The sequence below is a fragment of the Xenopus tropicalis genome, chromosome 1 (genome assembly GCF_000004195.4).
Source record: "Xenopus tropicalis strain Nigerian chromosome 1, UCB_Xtro_10.0, whole genome shotgun sequence".
In the NCBI taxonomy this organism is placed as follows: Eukaryota; Metazoa; Chordata; class Amphibia; order Anura; family Pipidae; genus Xenopus; species Xenopus tropicalis.
Window position 1 is genome coordinate 59,373,981 of NC_030677.2, and position 17,748 is coordinate 59,391,728.

At 40.0% G+C, this 17,748-nt stretch overlaps 1 protein-coding gene across 2 annotated transcripts; it reads left to right on the top strand.

The window, feature by feature from the left end:
- The first annotated feature begins 385 nt into the window (after positions 1–385).
- On the top strand, positions 386–17,216 carry usp38 (ubiquitin specific peptidase 38). 2 transcript variants are annotated; one of them, XM_004911130.4, is made up of 11 exons: positions 386–506; positions 1,279–1,989; positions 3,110–3,245; positions 3,717–3,846; positions 5,280–5,381; positions 7,675–7,833; positions 8,736–8,926; positions 11,356–11,449; positions 11,851–11,957; positions 13,439–14,780; positions 16,114–17,216. In XM_004911130.4, the coding sequence occupies exons 2-11, from the start codon at positions 1,308–1,310 to the stop codon at positions 16,273–16,275; spliced, it is 3,105 nt and encodes a 1,034-aa protein (XP_004911187.1). In that variant the 5' UTR covers positions 386–506; positions 1,279–1,307; the 3' UTR covers positions 16,276–17,216. The 2 variants fall into 2 exon arrangements, with proteins under 2 accessions (XP_004911187.1, XP_004911188.1); XM_004911131.4 differs by lacking the exon at positions 386–506 and adding an exon at positions 516–629.
- The last annotated feature ends 532 nt before the right edge of the window (positions 17,217–17,748 follow it).

Here is a 17,748-nt window from a genome sequence, read left to right on the forward strand (position 1 = left end):
CTAGGACGCTCCGACGCCATTGTATAAAAAGCCACAAAACTCAAGATTACATTTTCTGAACACCCTAATTTTTTAAACTCTCTGGCACGTCGCAGCTTCTAAACGGGTTAAATGGAATCCACAAAGGAATTACTGCCTACAAGCTCTGAGCAGACAATTTAATGACTTCTGAATAAATACTGTGAACCGACAGGGGACAGGGGACAGGGGACAGGGGACAGGGCACAGGGCACAGCACGCAACCAACATAAAAAAATAACTAAAATAAGTGCGAGCAGAGGAAACCGGATTCCCAGTGAGCCTACAGCCATTTACTAGCGGCTTTCAAATGTGCAACGCTGAGTTACGCCGTCTCCGCACACCACGCCCACTGGGCGACTACGTGCGCGTCACTGCGCTTGCGTGTAGTCATGATGTCACAATCTCGCGTGATGAGACTTGCGGCGTCGGGATTTTCTGTGAGACAGGAGGCAAGGAGCTTGCAATTTAAGAGCTTTGCGGGACATGTAAGTAGCGATCCGGGACTGCGGTCGTGTTAGGGAAATCGTGAATGTCTCTCGAAAAGCGGCACTGTCGGGCAGCATGAATACATGTTAATAATAGTAATAATAACAACAACAACAACAGAGGTTGAGTTTATTGTTTTTTTTTGTAGATGTATATGGCAATTAGTTTCTCAGTAAAAGACATGAAGACTAGCGTTTACCAGAGGTTGTGGCACTGAACCTTTTCGGTTTAGTTAACCTATTGTAGAGTATAAAAAGAAAACATAGGATTTAGGTGTTGTCAGAAGCTTTAATTTGACTTCCCTACAAAGTATCGTTGTTGTTCAGTTGCTATCTCATGTAATTCCTTTGTAGTATGTTGGCAGTGTTTCACTATAGCAATTCCTGGCCTATGTCTCGGTTCAGTTCAATAGTAGGCAATGCCATGGGATTAACTGACTAAACAAATTAGTCATCATGGGGATATTAACTACAGTATCCTGAGTTGCTGCCTTCAGTTTATGGCTTGTGCTCAAATGTCATAGGCAGTGCACTTAACCTCTAGTTCTGTTCTACTATTTCCACACCATTAACACAAAATAATTTCCTATCCTATGTACATAGTAACCTTGTGGCACCTGTAAGCTCCGGTTAGTTAAAACTATAATCATGCACATCTGGTAAATAGCTGGGGGTTAATACGTTTTTAACTAAGTGGTACTTATACCTATAGGGCCCACCATTTTACATGTTTACAAAAATTCCTCTGTGACTCCATTTTATCTTTGTGCAGATGCAGCATTTCAATCTCTCCAGCTCACAATGGACAAGATTCTGGAAGGATTGGTGACCTCTTCGCATCCATTAAATCTGAAAAAAGTCATAGTAAAGAAAGTTGTGGAATCAGCTGAAAATTCAGTCAGTGAAGAACAATGCAAGGCCATGTTTAGCCTTACTACTCGCTTAATCTTGGAAGGACAGGATCCCTTTCAGAAACAAGTTGGACACCAGGTGTTGGAAGCATATGCCAGATACCATCGGTCTGAATTTGAGAATTATTTCAACAGGAACTTTGTTTTGAGCCTTCTGCAAGAAGGATACAGATCATTAGAGCGCAAGGATGTTGCTATATTAGACTATATCCATAATGGGTTGAAACTGATTATGAGCTGTCCCTCCATTCTAGATATATTTTCAGTCCTACAGGTAGAAGTGTTGAGAATAGTCTGTGAAAGGCCAGAGCCATTTGTAGCTGCAAGATTAAGTGAACTGCTCACTGACTTTGTGCAGTGCATTCCCAAAGGGAAATTGTCCATCGCATTTTGCCAGCAACTCGTAAGGACAATTGGACATTTTCAGTGTATATCAACCTTTGAAAAGGAGCTGCGTGAATATGTTTCTCAAGTTACCAAAGTTAGTAATTTGCTTCAAAATATCTGGAAGGCTGAGCCGTGCACTTTGCTTCCATCGCTACAAGAGGTTTTCGCAATTATATCATCCACAGGTAAGTATCTGTTGTGCGCATTCTGTTCAGATGTATTCAGTCAATTTCAGCATCATTTTTGTATCACTTCCCTTCCTTTCCCATTTGTATTGGTAAAGGCGCCAAGTCTGTAGCATGCTCTACACTGTAACTTAAAAAGTATAATATCCTTTTTATATTACTTCCTAACAATCATTTTGGATGTATTGATTTGCATGGATTTCCTTTCAGAGATAACCAGGGGGGCAGATCTATTAAACATCCAACAGGCTTTCCTGAAGGAAATGTGTTTTTATTTTTCTCTTTCCATAATTTGTTTTCAATTCTTTTAACAGTTGTCCATGTTCTGGCAATAATTGAAGTGCAAATAAATAGTTTAATGACTTGACCTATGTATCAGATAGTTTTAATAATTAAAATTGTTGGACATGTTATAAAAATCATCTGACTGTAAAGCATCAGATTTGGTCATGCACTTAATCCAGAATTCCTTCATTTGAACAATCTCTTGGGCATGAGAGAACATATAGAAAGCAATGATGTTCTCCATCCATAATTGATCAGGATATTATTCCTTTAACTAAAGGTGGCGATACACGAGCCGATCCTAACTGCCGATATCGGTCCCTTAGACCGATTCAGCAGCTTGTCGGACCATGTATGGGCACTAACGACGGGCCTGCCTTACCTATGTCTGGCCTGAAATCGGCCAGATTTTAAATTAGTCGGATTGGGGACCGCATCGGTCTCCGAACTGACGGACACCTATACACGTCATTCTAATTTTATTGTTTGGCCCCAGGACCAACTGAGCGAATTAATCTGATTTCGCCCACCTTTAGGTCTTAGCTTGTATGGGCACCTTAATATCTTAAGGACCAGAAAGCAGTTTCCTGGCTGTTTCAGTGTACTACCTGTATAATAAATTGCTTTTTAGGTTAAAATAAAAACAGTTTTTCTTTCTTTAAATCTGCCACCTATAATAAAACTTTCTATTGAATTTATAACTAACTTATATTACAGTGTCTTAGAAACAGAAAAAAATTCTTACAATACAGAAGGATCCAGTAAATGTTCCATTGTGCTATATATGGGTTTCTTTTTCAACCTCTGAAATCAAATAGCATGTGTTTTTTTCCAGATGCTTCATTCGAACCTTCTGTGTCTTTAGCCAGCCTTGTTCAGCACATTCCCTTACAGCTGATCACTGTCCTCATCAGGAGTTTGACCACTGACCCCAATGTGAAAGATGCAAGTATGACTCAGGCTCTCTGCAGGTATAATCTAAATATATGTATATATATATTGTATATACCTTTACATTATGTTTGTACAGAACAGCAGGGATGTGTCCTCTAAAGATGTTACAACAACAAATGTATTTTATATGCCATAGTCATAACTGTTTTTCATTCTGTATTTGCTAAATGCTTACTTGCTTCCATGTAAACAGCAGCACTTGGTAAAGTGTTTTTATGTATACAAGTGTATGTCTTCTTTTACCTGGGGCAGGTATTAAAGGCAGTACAGGGTAATGCCTTTTTCAAGTGGTAATCTTCAGTGCAGAACAGGTGTTTTTGTTGCCTTTGTAGCAGTAGTCAGAGCTTCCTGTTTGTAATTGCCCCACAGTTACAGAATCACCTGGTTGCTGATAAATGAATACATGTTGCTTAAGAGTGGAATTTAAAATCAATGTGAGAAAGTGTTAGTGATGAATTACACTAAAGACATCTTGTGCCCTCTTTTAGGATGATTGACTGGTTATCCTGGCCCCTTGCTCAACATGTGGAGACCTGGGTGATTGCTTTGCTGAAAGGACTAGCAGCTGTACAGAAATTTACTATCCTCATAGATGTCACTTTACAGAAAATTGAATTGGTGTGTAAGAATCTGAAGCTTTTCCCATAAGTCTCATGGCTAAAATAATCTAGAACATCCATCCTTAACGTTCACTCCTGATTGGACTGATATTGTGGTGATCCATATTTTTATTAATACATAACTAAATTGTGGTTATGTGTACCTGCTGTTAACAAGTCAATATGTGTGTGTCCTAATTTTTGTCTAACCTTAAAATAATATATGCTCATTAGTGTTACTTGATATGTAACAGTATTATGCAACACCTTGCAAGAAAATGTTCTCATGGCAGGAGTATCAAACCTGCTTTTCTCCAGCTCATATGTGCTAACGTGTGACACCCAATATCCTCTAGTAGCTGAAATCCCGATTGCAACATCAGTTATGTAGTATGAGATATTTGCATGTACAGGTATGGGATCCCTTATCTGGAAACCCCTTATCCAGAAAGTTCCAAATTACGGAAAGGCCATCTCCCTTAGACTCCATTATAAGCAAATAATTGTAATTTTTAAAAATGATTTCCTTTTTCTCTGTAATAATAAAACAGAACATTGTACTTGAAGATATAATTAATCCTTATTGGGGGCAAAACCGTCCTATTGAGTTTATTTAATATTTAGTATTGTGAGCAGTGTCTATCTTGCATTCTAATATTTTGGTGAACTACAGCTCCCAGTATCCTTTGCAAGCCAGTCAGTTGCAATTACTTTCATGTTTAAAAGAATATGGTATATGGTATTGCTATTGTTTTGTATTTTAATCCACTTCCTCTGCTTCTTCATGTTCCTTTTATTTGGTTTTGCTAAGCAGTCTTTTCACATGTATGTTCTCACCTATTAGGGCTCTGGCACATGGGGAGATTAGTCGCCTGCGACAAATCTCCCTGTTTGCGGGCAACTAATCTCCCCGAAATGCCATCCCACCGGCGGATATGTAAATCGCCGGTGGGATGGCATACGCGGCGGCGCGATTTCAAGGCAACTTCCGCAATTTCACTGAAATTGCTCCGCCGCGTATGCCATCCCACTGGCGATTTACATTCTAGCCAGTGGGATGGCATTGCAGGGAGGTTAGTCGCCCATGGCAATGAAGATTTGTTGTGGGGCGACTAATCTCCCCATTTGCCACTGCCCTAAGGCTTTGTGATGAGAAACAGCTTATTACAGTATACAGAGGGCTTCTACTGATTTGGTTCGCTATTGCTTGGACAAACCTCAAAGTAGAAAACATCTTCACTCTTTAGTTTAGATTTTGCCCTGTTTAGTTGAAAAAAGTATATTCAGCACAAGGCCCTACTCATTGAACATGTTGAAAAGGGGGGTATAATTCTACTCTTATAGGGGACTCTTACAGTGTTAGACATCTGTCATATGTGCATAGAGTGGGCAGCACTGTTTTAACTAAAACATTCTGTGTTATTGATTAAAAGTGTACATTACATTTTGCAGGTATTTCATAGACTGTGGTTTCCCTTGGTAAGGCCTGGTGCTTTGGCTGTCCTCTCCCACATGTTGCTTAGCTTTCAGCATTCTCCTGAGGCTTTCCATATGGTAAGTTTGTCTTCCTGCTCTTATGGATTCATAGCAAAAACATGTGCAATTCCTCCTCACTAATACTTTTTAGATCCATTCATGAATGGATCCCTGTGTCATATAAACAACAAGTTGTTCTAGTGCTGGCACGATAACAGAAATGCAGGATGCTTGCAGAAGTGGAGGGAACTGGTTCCTACTGGGCCCCACCTGGCCACTGCCCTCCTATAAATAAACCACTTAAAAAGGGGTTGTTGTATTATCCTGCTTCAAGCCAGTAACCCATAGTAGCCATTTAGCAGTTAGCTTTTTATGCTCTGGTGTTGTTAGAGTAATAAGCACAAGTATCCTTTTGGTTGCTTTGCGCAAATATCCATATCCAGGATGTGTAGGGTATGGGGTAAAACTAAAGTCTTGTGGGGTTATGTAGTAAAAAGGTATTTTGCAGGCATCACCACCTAAAGCAACCAATCGGCAGCATTTGCCAGGTTACTGCAGTAGGGCAAACTTTGTGCCTTTTAATTAAATTATGGGTGTTGAAAAACAAACACCTAAATATAAAAATGATGCCCTCCTACCTCTGAGGGAAATAATGTGGGGGGTGGATCATACCATGTAGCTTTAGGCCATCCCCTTCAAGGGTAAATATTACTCGATAAAGTGTCAGTTTAATCAGAATGGCTGTGTGCTAGTGGTGTTAAAGCAAACACATCTAGAAGTTTGGAGAAGTAAAGGAGAAGTAAAACATTAAAAGCTTATGGCTAGAAATGCTGTACTTTATATACTGATATATACTTATATACTGCTCTTACAGTAGTAACCCAGAGGTTGAGCAGTCCTATAAAAGTAATGATTTCTGCTTTCAGACTTCACAGCAGGTCATCTTTGATCTTTTTTTAAGTCATTTTTTGCAAGCCTGATTGATCTATGGGCTGCTACTAAAATCTAAGCTTATGCCAATGGTGGAAACTGATGTGCTCCCATCCGCTGCCTACACTGACAGGCATGGCATGGAACTGTGCGCACACGGAGCGGATATCGGCATGAAAGTGCATGATTTTGTGTTTTCGCACAGATATCTGTTCCATTTGTCTTCACACAGGCTGCAGCCAGTGTGCCATTGGCCTTAGGGATCATTAAAAAATTCCAAACATTAGGAAAAAGTGAGATTATATCTGTTATAGAAGCTGATGTTACAGGGCAAATAATCAATTCTGATGCAGAAAACACTGGTTTGTATGCTGTCCTGTGATGTGAATTTTAATTAATTACTTATTAGCCTTGTACAGGTATGGGACCCGTTATCCGGAAATCCATTGTCCAGAAAATTCTGAATTACTGAAAGGCCATCTCCCATAGACTCCATTCTAAAGAAATAATTTACATTTTTAAAAAATATTTTCTTTTTCTCTGTAATAATTAAACAATACCTTGTACTTGATACTAAGATATAATTATTCCTTATTGGTGGCAAAACAATCTTATTGGGTTTATTTAATGTTTAAATGATTCTTTAGCAGGCTTAAAGGAGAAGGAAAGGCAAAGTCACTTGGGGGTGCCAAAATGTTAGGCACCCCCAAGTGACTTTAATAGCTTACCTTGTACCCCGTGCTGGTAGCTGCGGCGCTTCCTGTTCGCGTTCGCGCGCATGCGCAGTAGAGAGAAAAAGCCGAACTTTAACAGAAAAGTCGGCTTTTCACTCTACTGCGCATGCGCCAGTCGTGGCGTCCTGGCAAAACGAAGGCAGAAGGAGGAAGTGCTCGCTCGCAGGTACCCGGGCTGGTGCTGTTTTCTCCTAACAGGGGCACCAGCACGGGGTACAAGGTAAGCGATTAAAGTCACTTGGGGGTGCCTAACATTTTGGCACCCCCAAGTGACTTAGCCTTTCCTTCTCCTTTAAGGTAAGGAGAGCCAAATTACGGAAAGATCACTTATCTGGAAAACCCCAGGTCCAGAGCATTCTGGTTAACAGGTCCCATACTGTATATTGAATTTTAGTTTGTATTTATGCCATACATCATATTGTGAGTCATTACCTAAACTCAGGTAACAGAACATGTGCTGTGAATCGGCAGAAAAGAAGATGGGACTGTGGGGGGCCTTAATCTGTTAAAGAAGAAGATATGGTGTAACATGTCTATACTGTTTATTTGTTGAGCCATAGTTCACCTTTAAAATGTCAGTTTATGAGAAGTAGATCTATCCTGTAACAGAACACAGCGCAGAACATTTTAGTTTGTACAAAAAATAAATTATATTTTATTGCAGAAAAATGTATTAAACTGACATTTGATGTCTCCATCTGATTCAGGTTGTTCCTCATGTTGTGAGTCTGGTCCAATCCTTTAAGAATGATGGTCTACCAACAATTACAACGTTCCTAGCGCAGTTTGCTGAGCTGATGCACTGTATGATTTACCATTTTTCTGGATTTCCAGACCTTTATGAGCCTATTCTAGAAGCACTTAAGGTAACTGATAACATAGGCAGACCCTCTATACAAAGTAAATCTTACCTTCATATTGTTAATCTGTTGTCCAGCATGGTATCTTAGGATCATCTGAAATGATGTAGTGCACATAAGTGATGTGTGGGTAATATTTACTGATATGATATATATATTCCAGTTTGGCAAGATTCTTTAATAGGTCACTTAACATAATTTAAACTATCTGTTGGTTAAGTATTCATTCTGGTGGTTTAGTTTTCCTTTAAACTGGCCATCTGAGCCAGTCATACACTCTTATCTGGGAATTCTTTTGTTTTTTAAACGTTTTACATGCTGCATAGTCCTTGTTTTGTTTAAAGTGGATGGCATTTTTCAGGAGCAAAATGTCTTATGGGATTATGTAATAAAAGACACTAAGTTTGCCCACGAGCTGTAACCCATAGCAAGGGTAGCATTTACTGCTCACCTGTTTAAAAGCAAACATCTAATTGGTTGCTATGAGTTAATGATACTGGGCAAACCTAGTGCCTTTTATTACATATGAGGATAAATGTATAATGTGTAGAGGGCTGCTTACAGTTTGTGGTCATACACTCATTGCAACCCCGCCTAATGGTTTAAATTGTTTAGACGTGAGCCCAAGTTTCCCTTTGAAAAAGTGATGCTACAACATGGAGCTGGTCACTTCTGGTGTTAAGCTATAGCAAAAAAGGGAAAGTTGTGCTCACCCCCACATAATGGTTTCAAATTTTCAATTGGTGCATGTACAATATAATTGTTTAATAGTGGGTGCTAAGGTGATTCTGTTTTCCCCTTTTATTGAGGGGCAGCGCAAAGAGCAATTTCATGATAAAGTCACTATAGACAATGTAATGGGGATTCAGAAGCAGTTTGGGAGCTGTTTTTCTTTCTCCTTATGACAGGATCTGCCGAAACCCTCTGAAGAAAAAATTAAACTAACGCTAAATCAAAGTGCATGGACTTCTCAATCAAGTACTTTGGCATCTTTACCCAGATTGTCAGGAAAATCAGAAACTGGAAAAACTGGGCTCATTAACCTAGGGAACACATGTTACATGAACAGCGTTTTACAAGCTCTCTTTATGGCTACCGAGTAAGTTTTTCTGACATGGTCTGCCGTTTCTCATTTTAACATTTGCGAATTATCATGTAGCTCTTGAAAGTTGCCTTGAAACCCATTACCCAGAAAGCTCTGTAATACAGGAAAGCCATCTCCTATAGAGTCCTACTAAAGCAAACATTTCTTATATTTTAATTGATCCTCGTTTTTTTTCTAATAAAATGCCACTTTGTACTTGATGGTAACTAAACTGTATGAACCCCTTGTTCAAGATGACTGTAATGTATAGGTTTTGTACTGAACATTCATTTTGCATATTGTTTTTATCACAAAAACAATTGTGATTTTTGTCACTTTAGCTATACAGGGCAAAATGCAAAACTGTAGCTACTCCATGTTTGTTTCTTGTGTAGCTGATGTAGGTCTGTGTATCCAGACCATCCATTTTAAAGGGGAAGGAAACTCAAGCAGTTTATTGCCAAAAGATTAGTGACAATAGTGCAAGCTAGAATACTATATTTATTCTGCAGAATGCTTTACCATACCTAAGTAAACAGTCATAGAAGCTTGCTCTGTTTAAGTTAGCAGCAACCATTTTGGCTAGGTCTGACTTCACTTCCAGATAGCAGCGTGCAAGCAGGGAACAGCTCCCAGCTCAGATTACAGCAAACATGGGAGGGAGAGCGAGAGAGAGGAGCAAACTGAGCAGTCTCTTGCCATGCTCTAAAGGATTTTTCTGAGAGCAGGAAGTCTGACACAGAAGAACATGTATACAGAATAGAAGGAAAGAAATGTGTTTCTTTTCACTTAGGCCTCAGAGCAGCAGTGTTTATTTCTGTACTTACATATACCTTTCTGATAAAGCTTGCTTAGTTATTACCTTTCCTTCTTTAAATTAAATTCTTATAAAATCCACATCCTGCATAATCTATTGGAAGTTAAAAGGAGAACTTAATCATACCCCCACACTAAAAAATGCTATTTTCTGAGTGCTTTTGTAAAATACATATTTTTTGTTTTCAAGATATTGGCAGTTTTACACTGCTAACATCTTGTTTCTAGTAGAGCAGCTCTGATCTGCTGACAAGAGACTCTGGATGCTGTTTTGATCAGTTTTCTACCACCCTGACTGCTGTCAGCTTTAAAATCTAAATGACCTGATTAGTAGGGAAAGACGTACATCTAAATCTCCTGCCGGACGTGGCTGTTTCTCCTCATGTGTATAAATCCAGGTAAAATCTGGGAGAGAACAGTTCAGCGTAGCATCTGTGTTGGTCGTTTAGCACTATGGCAGGCTGGGGCAACAGATCTGCTCTGAAGGAAGCAAAGGAAGTGTAAAACGTGAGACATGAAATTACTACATTGTGTACAAAGCTATGCCGCCCTCCACTAGGTACATTAAAAAATTGAAGTTAAAGGGTTAAGAATTTTAAATGGATAATGTAAAACTCGTGTAATTTGAAGCACACATCTAAATGAATTGCTTTTTTGGCACAGTGAGTGGGTTTTTTCTGAATCTAGATTTAAAGAGGCACATCTGGCAGTCCTACTGTATGTATATGTGCTAGCATTCCCCTTTACGAAAATGTATTGTGTGTGGAGATATTGAAAAATGTTTTTATAGGGTTTTTCTCTTTCATTCCTGTGCTGCAACTTTCTGATATAAACAGTACACTTTTTATGCAGCTTATTTTGGCTAGTCTGCAGGTTGGGCAGAGAGAGGTGAAAGCTCTAAAATGCTTTATATGTCTGTCTTGAGGGAGCTACTTAGTAGCAGCTACTTGTCATAGCTACTAAATACCAGAAAATACCTTGTCATAGACAATACTGAGAATTGCCTCTGCTAAAAAACACATTCAGACTGTTATCAGCAAATGATCAGCATTGTCTATTTTAAAAGCCATGACAAGTAGCTGCTACTAGTAGCTCTATGTGTCTTCATCCTTAAGGGCTCTGGCACACGGTGAGATTAGTCGCCCGCGAACAGGGAGATTTGTCGCGGGCGACTAATCTCCCCGTGTGCCAGAGCCCTAAGGGCTCTGGCACACGGGGAGATTAGTCGTCTTGAGAGGAAACTTCTGTGATTTTGGGGAAATTGATGCGCCGCGTGTACCGTTTTCCCGGCGATTGACATTCTCGCCGGTGGGATGGCATTTCACAACTAATCTCCCCGTGTGCCAGAGCCCTAAAGGTGTCGGCAAGAAAACGACATGATTTCCATCACCAACTACAGACATGCCCCCACTCATGTTGCACATAGACAGAGGGAAGACTACATTTCCCAGAGTGCTCTATTATAGAGGAAGTAGGCACAACTCACAAAGCAAGACTAAAGCACAATGTATAGGCAGCTTTCAAAGAGCTCCATTGTTCTTGGGAATTAGTCACTTCAAAGTCAATCAAAGATCTTTTGTTTAGAATGTGACTGCTTGCAGAGCTCTAAACACAGGTCTTTTGTTCAGTTTTAGGAGGCAAGTGTTATCATTAAATCTGAATGGTACGAACTCTTTGATGAAGAAACTGCAGCACCTTTTTGCTTTCCTGGCTCACACTCAGGTATTTGCTCTATAAGGTATCTTGGGATGTTCTGAGATACTAAATACATGACACTGTGAACTATATGTTGCTTTGCTTCTGATATTCTGGCTGGAAGGAAAGCATTCAGAAAAACATTTTGAATGCATGGCTTTAAGTGTAGTTATTTGAAATGTGGGTACTGCTTAACCTTTCTGATGTGACCGCAAATATTTAGCAGGGACATAGAGATTGTGAAATGTGGAAATTTGCTGCGAATCCATGGCTGCCGAAAATATTTGCTCATCACTAATTGTTTCTCCCCTATTCAACATTTAATAGAGGGCCCCACTGCCCACAAACACACATACATTCTCTTGTGACTCCCTGCTACGTGGTCTTTTTTGTCCAGACTTGTATAAGGTTTTTTTGCTTATTTTCAGCGAGAAGCTTATGCACCTCAAACATTTTTTGATGCTTCTAGACCACCATGGTTCACGCCACGATCGCAGCAAGACTGTTCTGAATACCTCAGGTTTCTTTTGGACAGGTATGTCTTAGTAAATGTATACCTATTCTCTTTCATATTTCTTGTTGAAAGCTGTGTTTAATTTAGAAATTTTACATGGGGCTAGCCATGTCCTTCATTTTCCGGGTGCTACAACCATGTGACCTGTGCTATGATAAACTTCAGTCACACTTTACGGCTGAGCTGCAAGTTGGAGTGTTACCACCCCCCCCCCTTCCCCAGCAGCCGATCAGCAGAACAATGGGAAGGTAGCATGATAGCAGCTCCCAGTAGATATCAGACTAGCATTCAGTAGTAACAATAAAAGAAATCCAAGTCCGGCTTGGGACTCCTCCAGTTACATGGGAGTAGGAGAAACAGTAGGTTACCTGAAAGCAGTTCTGATATGTAGTGCTGGCTCCTTCTGAAAGCTCAGACTCAGGCAAATGCACTGAGATGGCAAACAGTGTATTTTAGAAATAAAAAGTATACTATAAAAATCGTGACAGTATCCCTTTAAGAATATGTGAGAAAAGTTCCAAGCTTGCAAACTTTGTGCTCGGTTTATAACTATATATAATCGCACACAGCAATGTAACCAGATACAATGGAGGAACCAGTGTGTATATTGCACTTAATCTAGGCACTTTACTATACTGCCTTTATGTATGGCAGAACCTAATATTTTGGTTCTGCCATTTTTAAACTGTATCTATAGGTAACCAGGTAAATTGCTGGGGGGTGCCAAGTGTCAGGCACCCCCCAGTGATTATCACTTTCCTGTTAGCAGAAAACTGCACCAGTCCAGGGTACATGTGAGTTAGAGATCCTCTTACCGCTTCTGTCTTTGCGTTGGTTGTGCAAGCACAGTAGAGTGAAGAGCAAAACTTTAACAAAAAAACTGAGCTATTGTGTCTGTATACATGCAGTGGCAGGTTTAGCTGCAGCTCCTTCATAAAGTAAGTCAAGGTGAAGCTACTGATACTTACTGCAGTGGCACAGCAGAAGATGTTGCCCCTTTCTGCCCTTCACTCAAGGCTCTCCACTAAATGTTGGAACATTTTTGGTGGGATTTGCTTATATTTATATCTAAGAAGTTTGGCAGTTAAGCCTGGTTTATAGGCAGCCTGCCAATTCACCCACTGGTGTTCATATTAGTTAAGGGCTTTGTGAAGACCAATATGGGTTTTTCCCTCCCATCTCTGCAAACCAATTCTGTGTTGTCCTCACTTTGTGTTCAGGATTATCTTTCTGAACAGGAAGGGCCCTTCTCCAAACCAAGTCAAGAAGGTCATTGAATGATGTAGTGACACATATAATTCCTTTAACTAAGTGATGTCCAGATGCTTTTTGGGCATATAGTGTATGTGCTGTCTGCAAACAGAACGGCACTTAGTTCAAATGTTCTGTTAAAAATATGGTCTTCTCATGGTAGCTGATCTGGTGGATTAATTACATGTCCATTATTCTTAGATTCCAGATTTCATATAATCATTGATTTTTTTTTTCTCTTTCTGTTATAGATTGGATGAAGAAGAGAAAACCATTAAGGCTCTTTGTTCCAAACTGCCTTTGGATGCTTCAGTTCATGACTGTATTGTTGAAGAGTCTTCAGCTTCAGTCTCAGATGACATTTCTAATCACTATTGCACAAAGGGGAGCAAAGGCTGCGGCAATAAAGAAAAATCTTTAATAGAAAATATGTTTGGAGGAAAGCTACAAACTAATATTTGTTGTTTGAACTGCAGAAGTACTTCTCAGAAAAGAGAAGCTTTCACTGATCTTTCCCTGGCTTTTTGTCCTACCTTAGTTGACAAACCTGTACAGAGTACATTAGGGTCCCCTAAGCAAAAGGATGATGACGACTGTATAGAAACTGATATAGCTTCTTCTACACTTGCTCCTTCAACAGAAGATGTTAATGTTGGGCCTGAGAATGAAATATCTGAATGTGAAGAGGTGAAGACGAATGTCAGTTGCGTTTTAGACAACTCCGTATGTGCCAATGCAATTGAGTCTGATGAAATGCCAACCCAAAACAATAGACGTGAAAGAACACTGTCTGTTACAGACTTGCTGAACTATTTTCTGGCCCCTGAGATACTTGATGGTGATAATCAGTATTATTGTGAAAAGTGTGCTTCCCTTCAGAACGCTAAAAAGACTATGCAAATCATGGAAGAGCCAGAATATCTCATCCTAACACTACTACGGTTTTCATATGATCCAAAGTGTCACGTGAGGCGTAAGATCATGGATAATGTATCTATTCCTTTGGTGCTGGAATTGCCCGTAGAAAGAACTACCTCTCCAACTTCACCAGGAGATTGGACACTAGAAACTGACATCCCCGATGTTAGTGAGAATCTTGCTAAAAAGCTGAAGCCCTCTAATACAGAGGACCTTTGCTGTTCACACCCAGTACCCTATGTTTTAAGTTCTGTTGTGGTACATTCTGGCACATCATCTGAAAGTGGCCATTATTATTCATATGCCAGAAATGTTACAAGCACAGAAAGATGTCTTTATGCTGAGAAATCCTGCTATTCTCACGGTCAGCTGGTAGAAAGAGAAACTGGCAGCTCGGTTATGACACACAAAGACACACAATGCAATGATATCTCAAAGGAATGGTTTCTCTTTAATGACAGCAGAGTAACATTTACATCTTTCCAATCTGTTTTAAATATCACCAGTAGGTTTCCAAAGGACACTGCATATGTGCTTATATATAGAAAGCATAACTTTGGCAATTTAAATTGCATCCAGCCTAGTTCAGCAAATGGACTCTGGGTAAATGGTGAACCGCCACTTCAGAAGGAGCTCATGGATGCAATTACAAAAGATAATCTCCTATATTTACAGGTAAGTGCAAGTCTAGTGTTTGTACATGCCCCCACTCATGTTGCACATAGACAGAGGGAAGACTACATTTCCCAGAGTGCTCTATTATAGAGGAAGTATTTGCAATGCTTCTTAGAAAGAAGCAACAACTGGTAGGGGATGCAGTGTGGGCTGGGAAAGTAAGAGAATGGTCTAAAATGACAACCAGACAACCTGCCTTGGGGAATAGTATGTAGAGTGATGTGGTAGTATTAATGTTAAATAGATGGCGTGGGGTAGATTTAGGTGGGATTTAAAGGGGAAGTTTAGTCTTGGATATGTTACGTTTCTGGAGGCCAGCAGCCATTCAGTACACCACAGCATTTAGGCACTGTGTCACTTTAGCATGAATAGCAGGGCTGAGATCAGGGCTGGAGATGAAGTCCTGTGTTTCATCTGCATAATTATGGTAGGGGGAACAAAAGGATGTGCAATGAGGTCACCGAGAGAGACCCTTGGACCCTGGTTTAGAGGTCCTGCTAGAAACGGCTACACTGAAGGTAGAAGAAGTATAAGCATGGAATAGTGTCCTCAGCAGCATGGATATTGTTGGCAACGTTGGTTAGTGAAGTTTCAGTAGTGTGCCCTGTGCAGAACCCTAACTGAAAGGGGTTCAGAAAAATGGTTGGTGTGCAGGTTGCAGCAAGCGGTTGCAGACAATCCATTCTAGGAGCTATGAGGGGAAGGGAAGTAGTGAAATAGACTTTTAGAAAGTGTGTTGTAGTAAGATCAAGAGAGCAGGTGGTGGCTGGAGAGAAGGAGAGCAGAGCAGCTCTAACACTTCATATTCAGTGAAAGGATGTTATTTCTCCTCTGTTAAATACACAAGTAATGATAATTAGAAAAGGGCCAAAGTCTGGCAAAGGATTTGCACTAGTCATTGTGATCTGGGCTTTCTATAGCCACCTAGAGGTATAACAGCCCTATACAACTTCTGTGCTTGAGGTACAGTATAGTCTCTGGGTTGCTGTAGATTTGAATAGGGAGTGACGCAAAACATCTGTGTGTTGGCAGAAAACTGACCCTGCGTATTAACAGGAGGATCTTTGTCTGAACCGAAGAGCCATGTCTGCTTGATCCCATTATTTTGCTGCTTTGCCAACAATCACATGACTCAACGGACACATGTAGACTTCACACTCAATCCTTACCCGACTTGGTTAGCACTAAATAGAAGTTGATCTGTGCAGCTGACTTTCACTTCATTTTCTAATGCATTTTCCTTTATTTCATAATACTTCATTAAACTATACACTAAATAGCACTGAGAATATTTTGAATATAAATTGTAATGTTGTGATCTCTGTTGGAACAGGAACAAGAACTTAACGCCCGCGCTCGTGCTCTGCAAAACACTTCCGCCTCCTGCTCATTTCGGCCTAATGGATTTGATGACAATGACCCTCCAGGGAGCTGTGGCCCCAGTGGAGGTGGTGGAGATGGAGGATTTAGCACCCTTGGCCGACTTGTCTTTTAATGAGGCAACAAGATACATATATACATTTTTTTTCTCTGAAGAATTGTGGAAAAATGCACTGAAGCCAACTCAATGGCCACATTGACTGTATAGTTTGTTTGGTATTGTTACCCTGTTGTTTTTCTAATGTCCATGAACACGTTAGGCAGCTTTATTTATTTCCTACAGAAAATCATAACTGATAGACACCTCTGTGGGCACAGATTAATACATTGCTGTCTTATCCGTAAAAGAGGTTGCCGAAAAGCTGCAGTAGATTCCTAATATAAATGCAGGCAACTGGATCCTACTATATCCTAGTGGGATCTGTTTTTTAATTTAGTCAGATCTGTATCTATTATATTGAACGCACTGTTTTTTTGGGGGGGGGGGTTTCGTCTTTAAAAGCTGAAAGCTTTATGGTGCATTTTATACCGAAAGCAATAATTTCCACATTTGTCTGCATTTTTTTCCCCTAAAGCAGGGTAATTACTTTCCTTTAAAATCTTACTAGTAAAGATATCTGAGGATGTGTGCGTATATACATTTATCAAATCACTTTTAAGGACATAGCATGTTCTGCTAAAAGCTTCTCCCCTGTGTTTTAACCATAAGAAAACTTTATAGTATTTCTATTTCAAGAATTTTTTGTTAAAAAAAAAAATAATTATACTTCAGGGAATACATCTGCTGTGTGACAGAGGGAAAGTAATTTATGTGCCTTGCAGTACTGTACATCAAGAATCCATTGGCTTGCAGAGTATCATGGGTTATATTCTACATTGTCAACATTACAATTTAAAGTTGCTTTTTCTTTAAAAGTAAAACAGTGGTCCTGTGTGTGTGTGTGTTAAAAACATTATTGCTTGAATATGTAAAAAGCAAAAAATCCCTGTCCCAGCATGAATATGAAATGTTTGTGATTTCTGAAAGTATAAAAGTGGCAAAACTGGTACAATCAATGCATATATGCGTGTATGGATTGCATGGTTTAAAAAATAATATAGCCCTAGATTTAGCTGCCCCAATAATGGGACAACATGCCCCAGAACTGAATATGAGCAAAATAAATAGGCCTTGTGGTAAAAAACCCAAAAAAACAAAATCCTGTCCAAACAGAAAGTCACTAACTAGAAATGGCGTGCCTTCAACGTGCTGGGCCTCCTCCCTACACATCTTTAGTGGGTCTACCCTTCTGCTGCAAATGGCTAGCAAGTTAAAAGTTGGCTGGGAAACCTGTGATCTGGGTCCCCTTGTTCCTGAGCCCCCTGCAACTTGTCTTGCCCTGTGTTCTGCCCAAGAAAGGAAGTCACTTCATATACTGCAGTTCAAGAACTGGTTACAGGCCTTTGTAGAAATATCTGGTCGTTAGAGGACAGTGTGACCCAGTGAAGGCTCTTTGGCTGATCAGTGCAGGAAGTGACAGCAGTGAAACCAACCTCAGTGGGGGGGGTTCTCTAGTAACCATACAAATTAGAGATAGAATCTTGTTAA

Coding starts and splice junctions, on each gene's coding strand:
- usp38 (XM_004911130.4), top strand. CDS start 1,308: ATGGACAAGATTCTGGAAGGATTGGTGACCTCTTCGCATCCATTAAAT. Junction 1,990..3,109: donor CGCAATTATATCATCCACAG/GTAAGTATCTGT, acceptor GTTTTTTTCCAG/ATGCTTCATTCGAACCTTCT. Junction 3,847..5,279: donor CTTTACAGAAAATTGAATTG/GTGTGTAAGAAT, acceptor TACATTTTGCAG/GTATTTCATAGACTGTGGTT.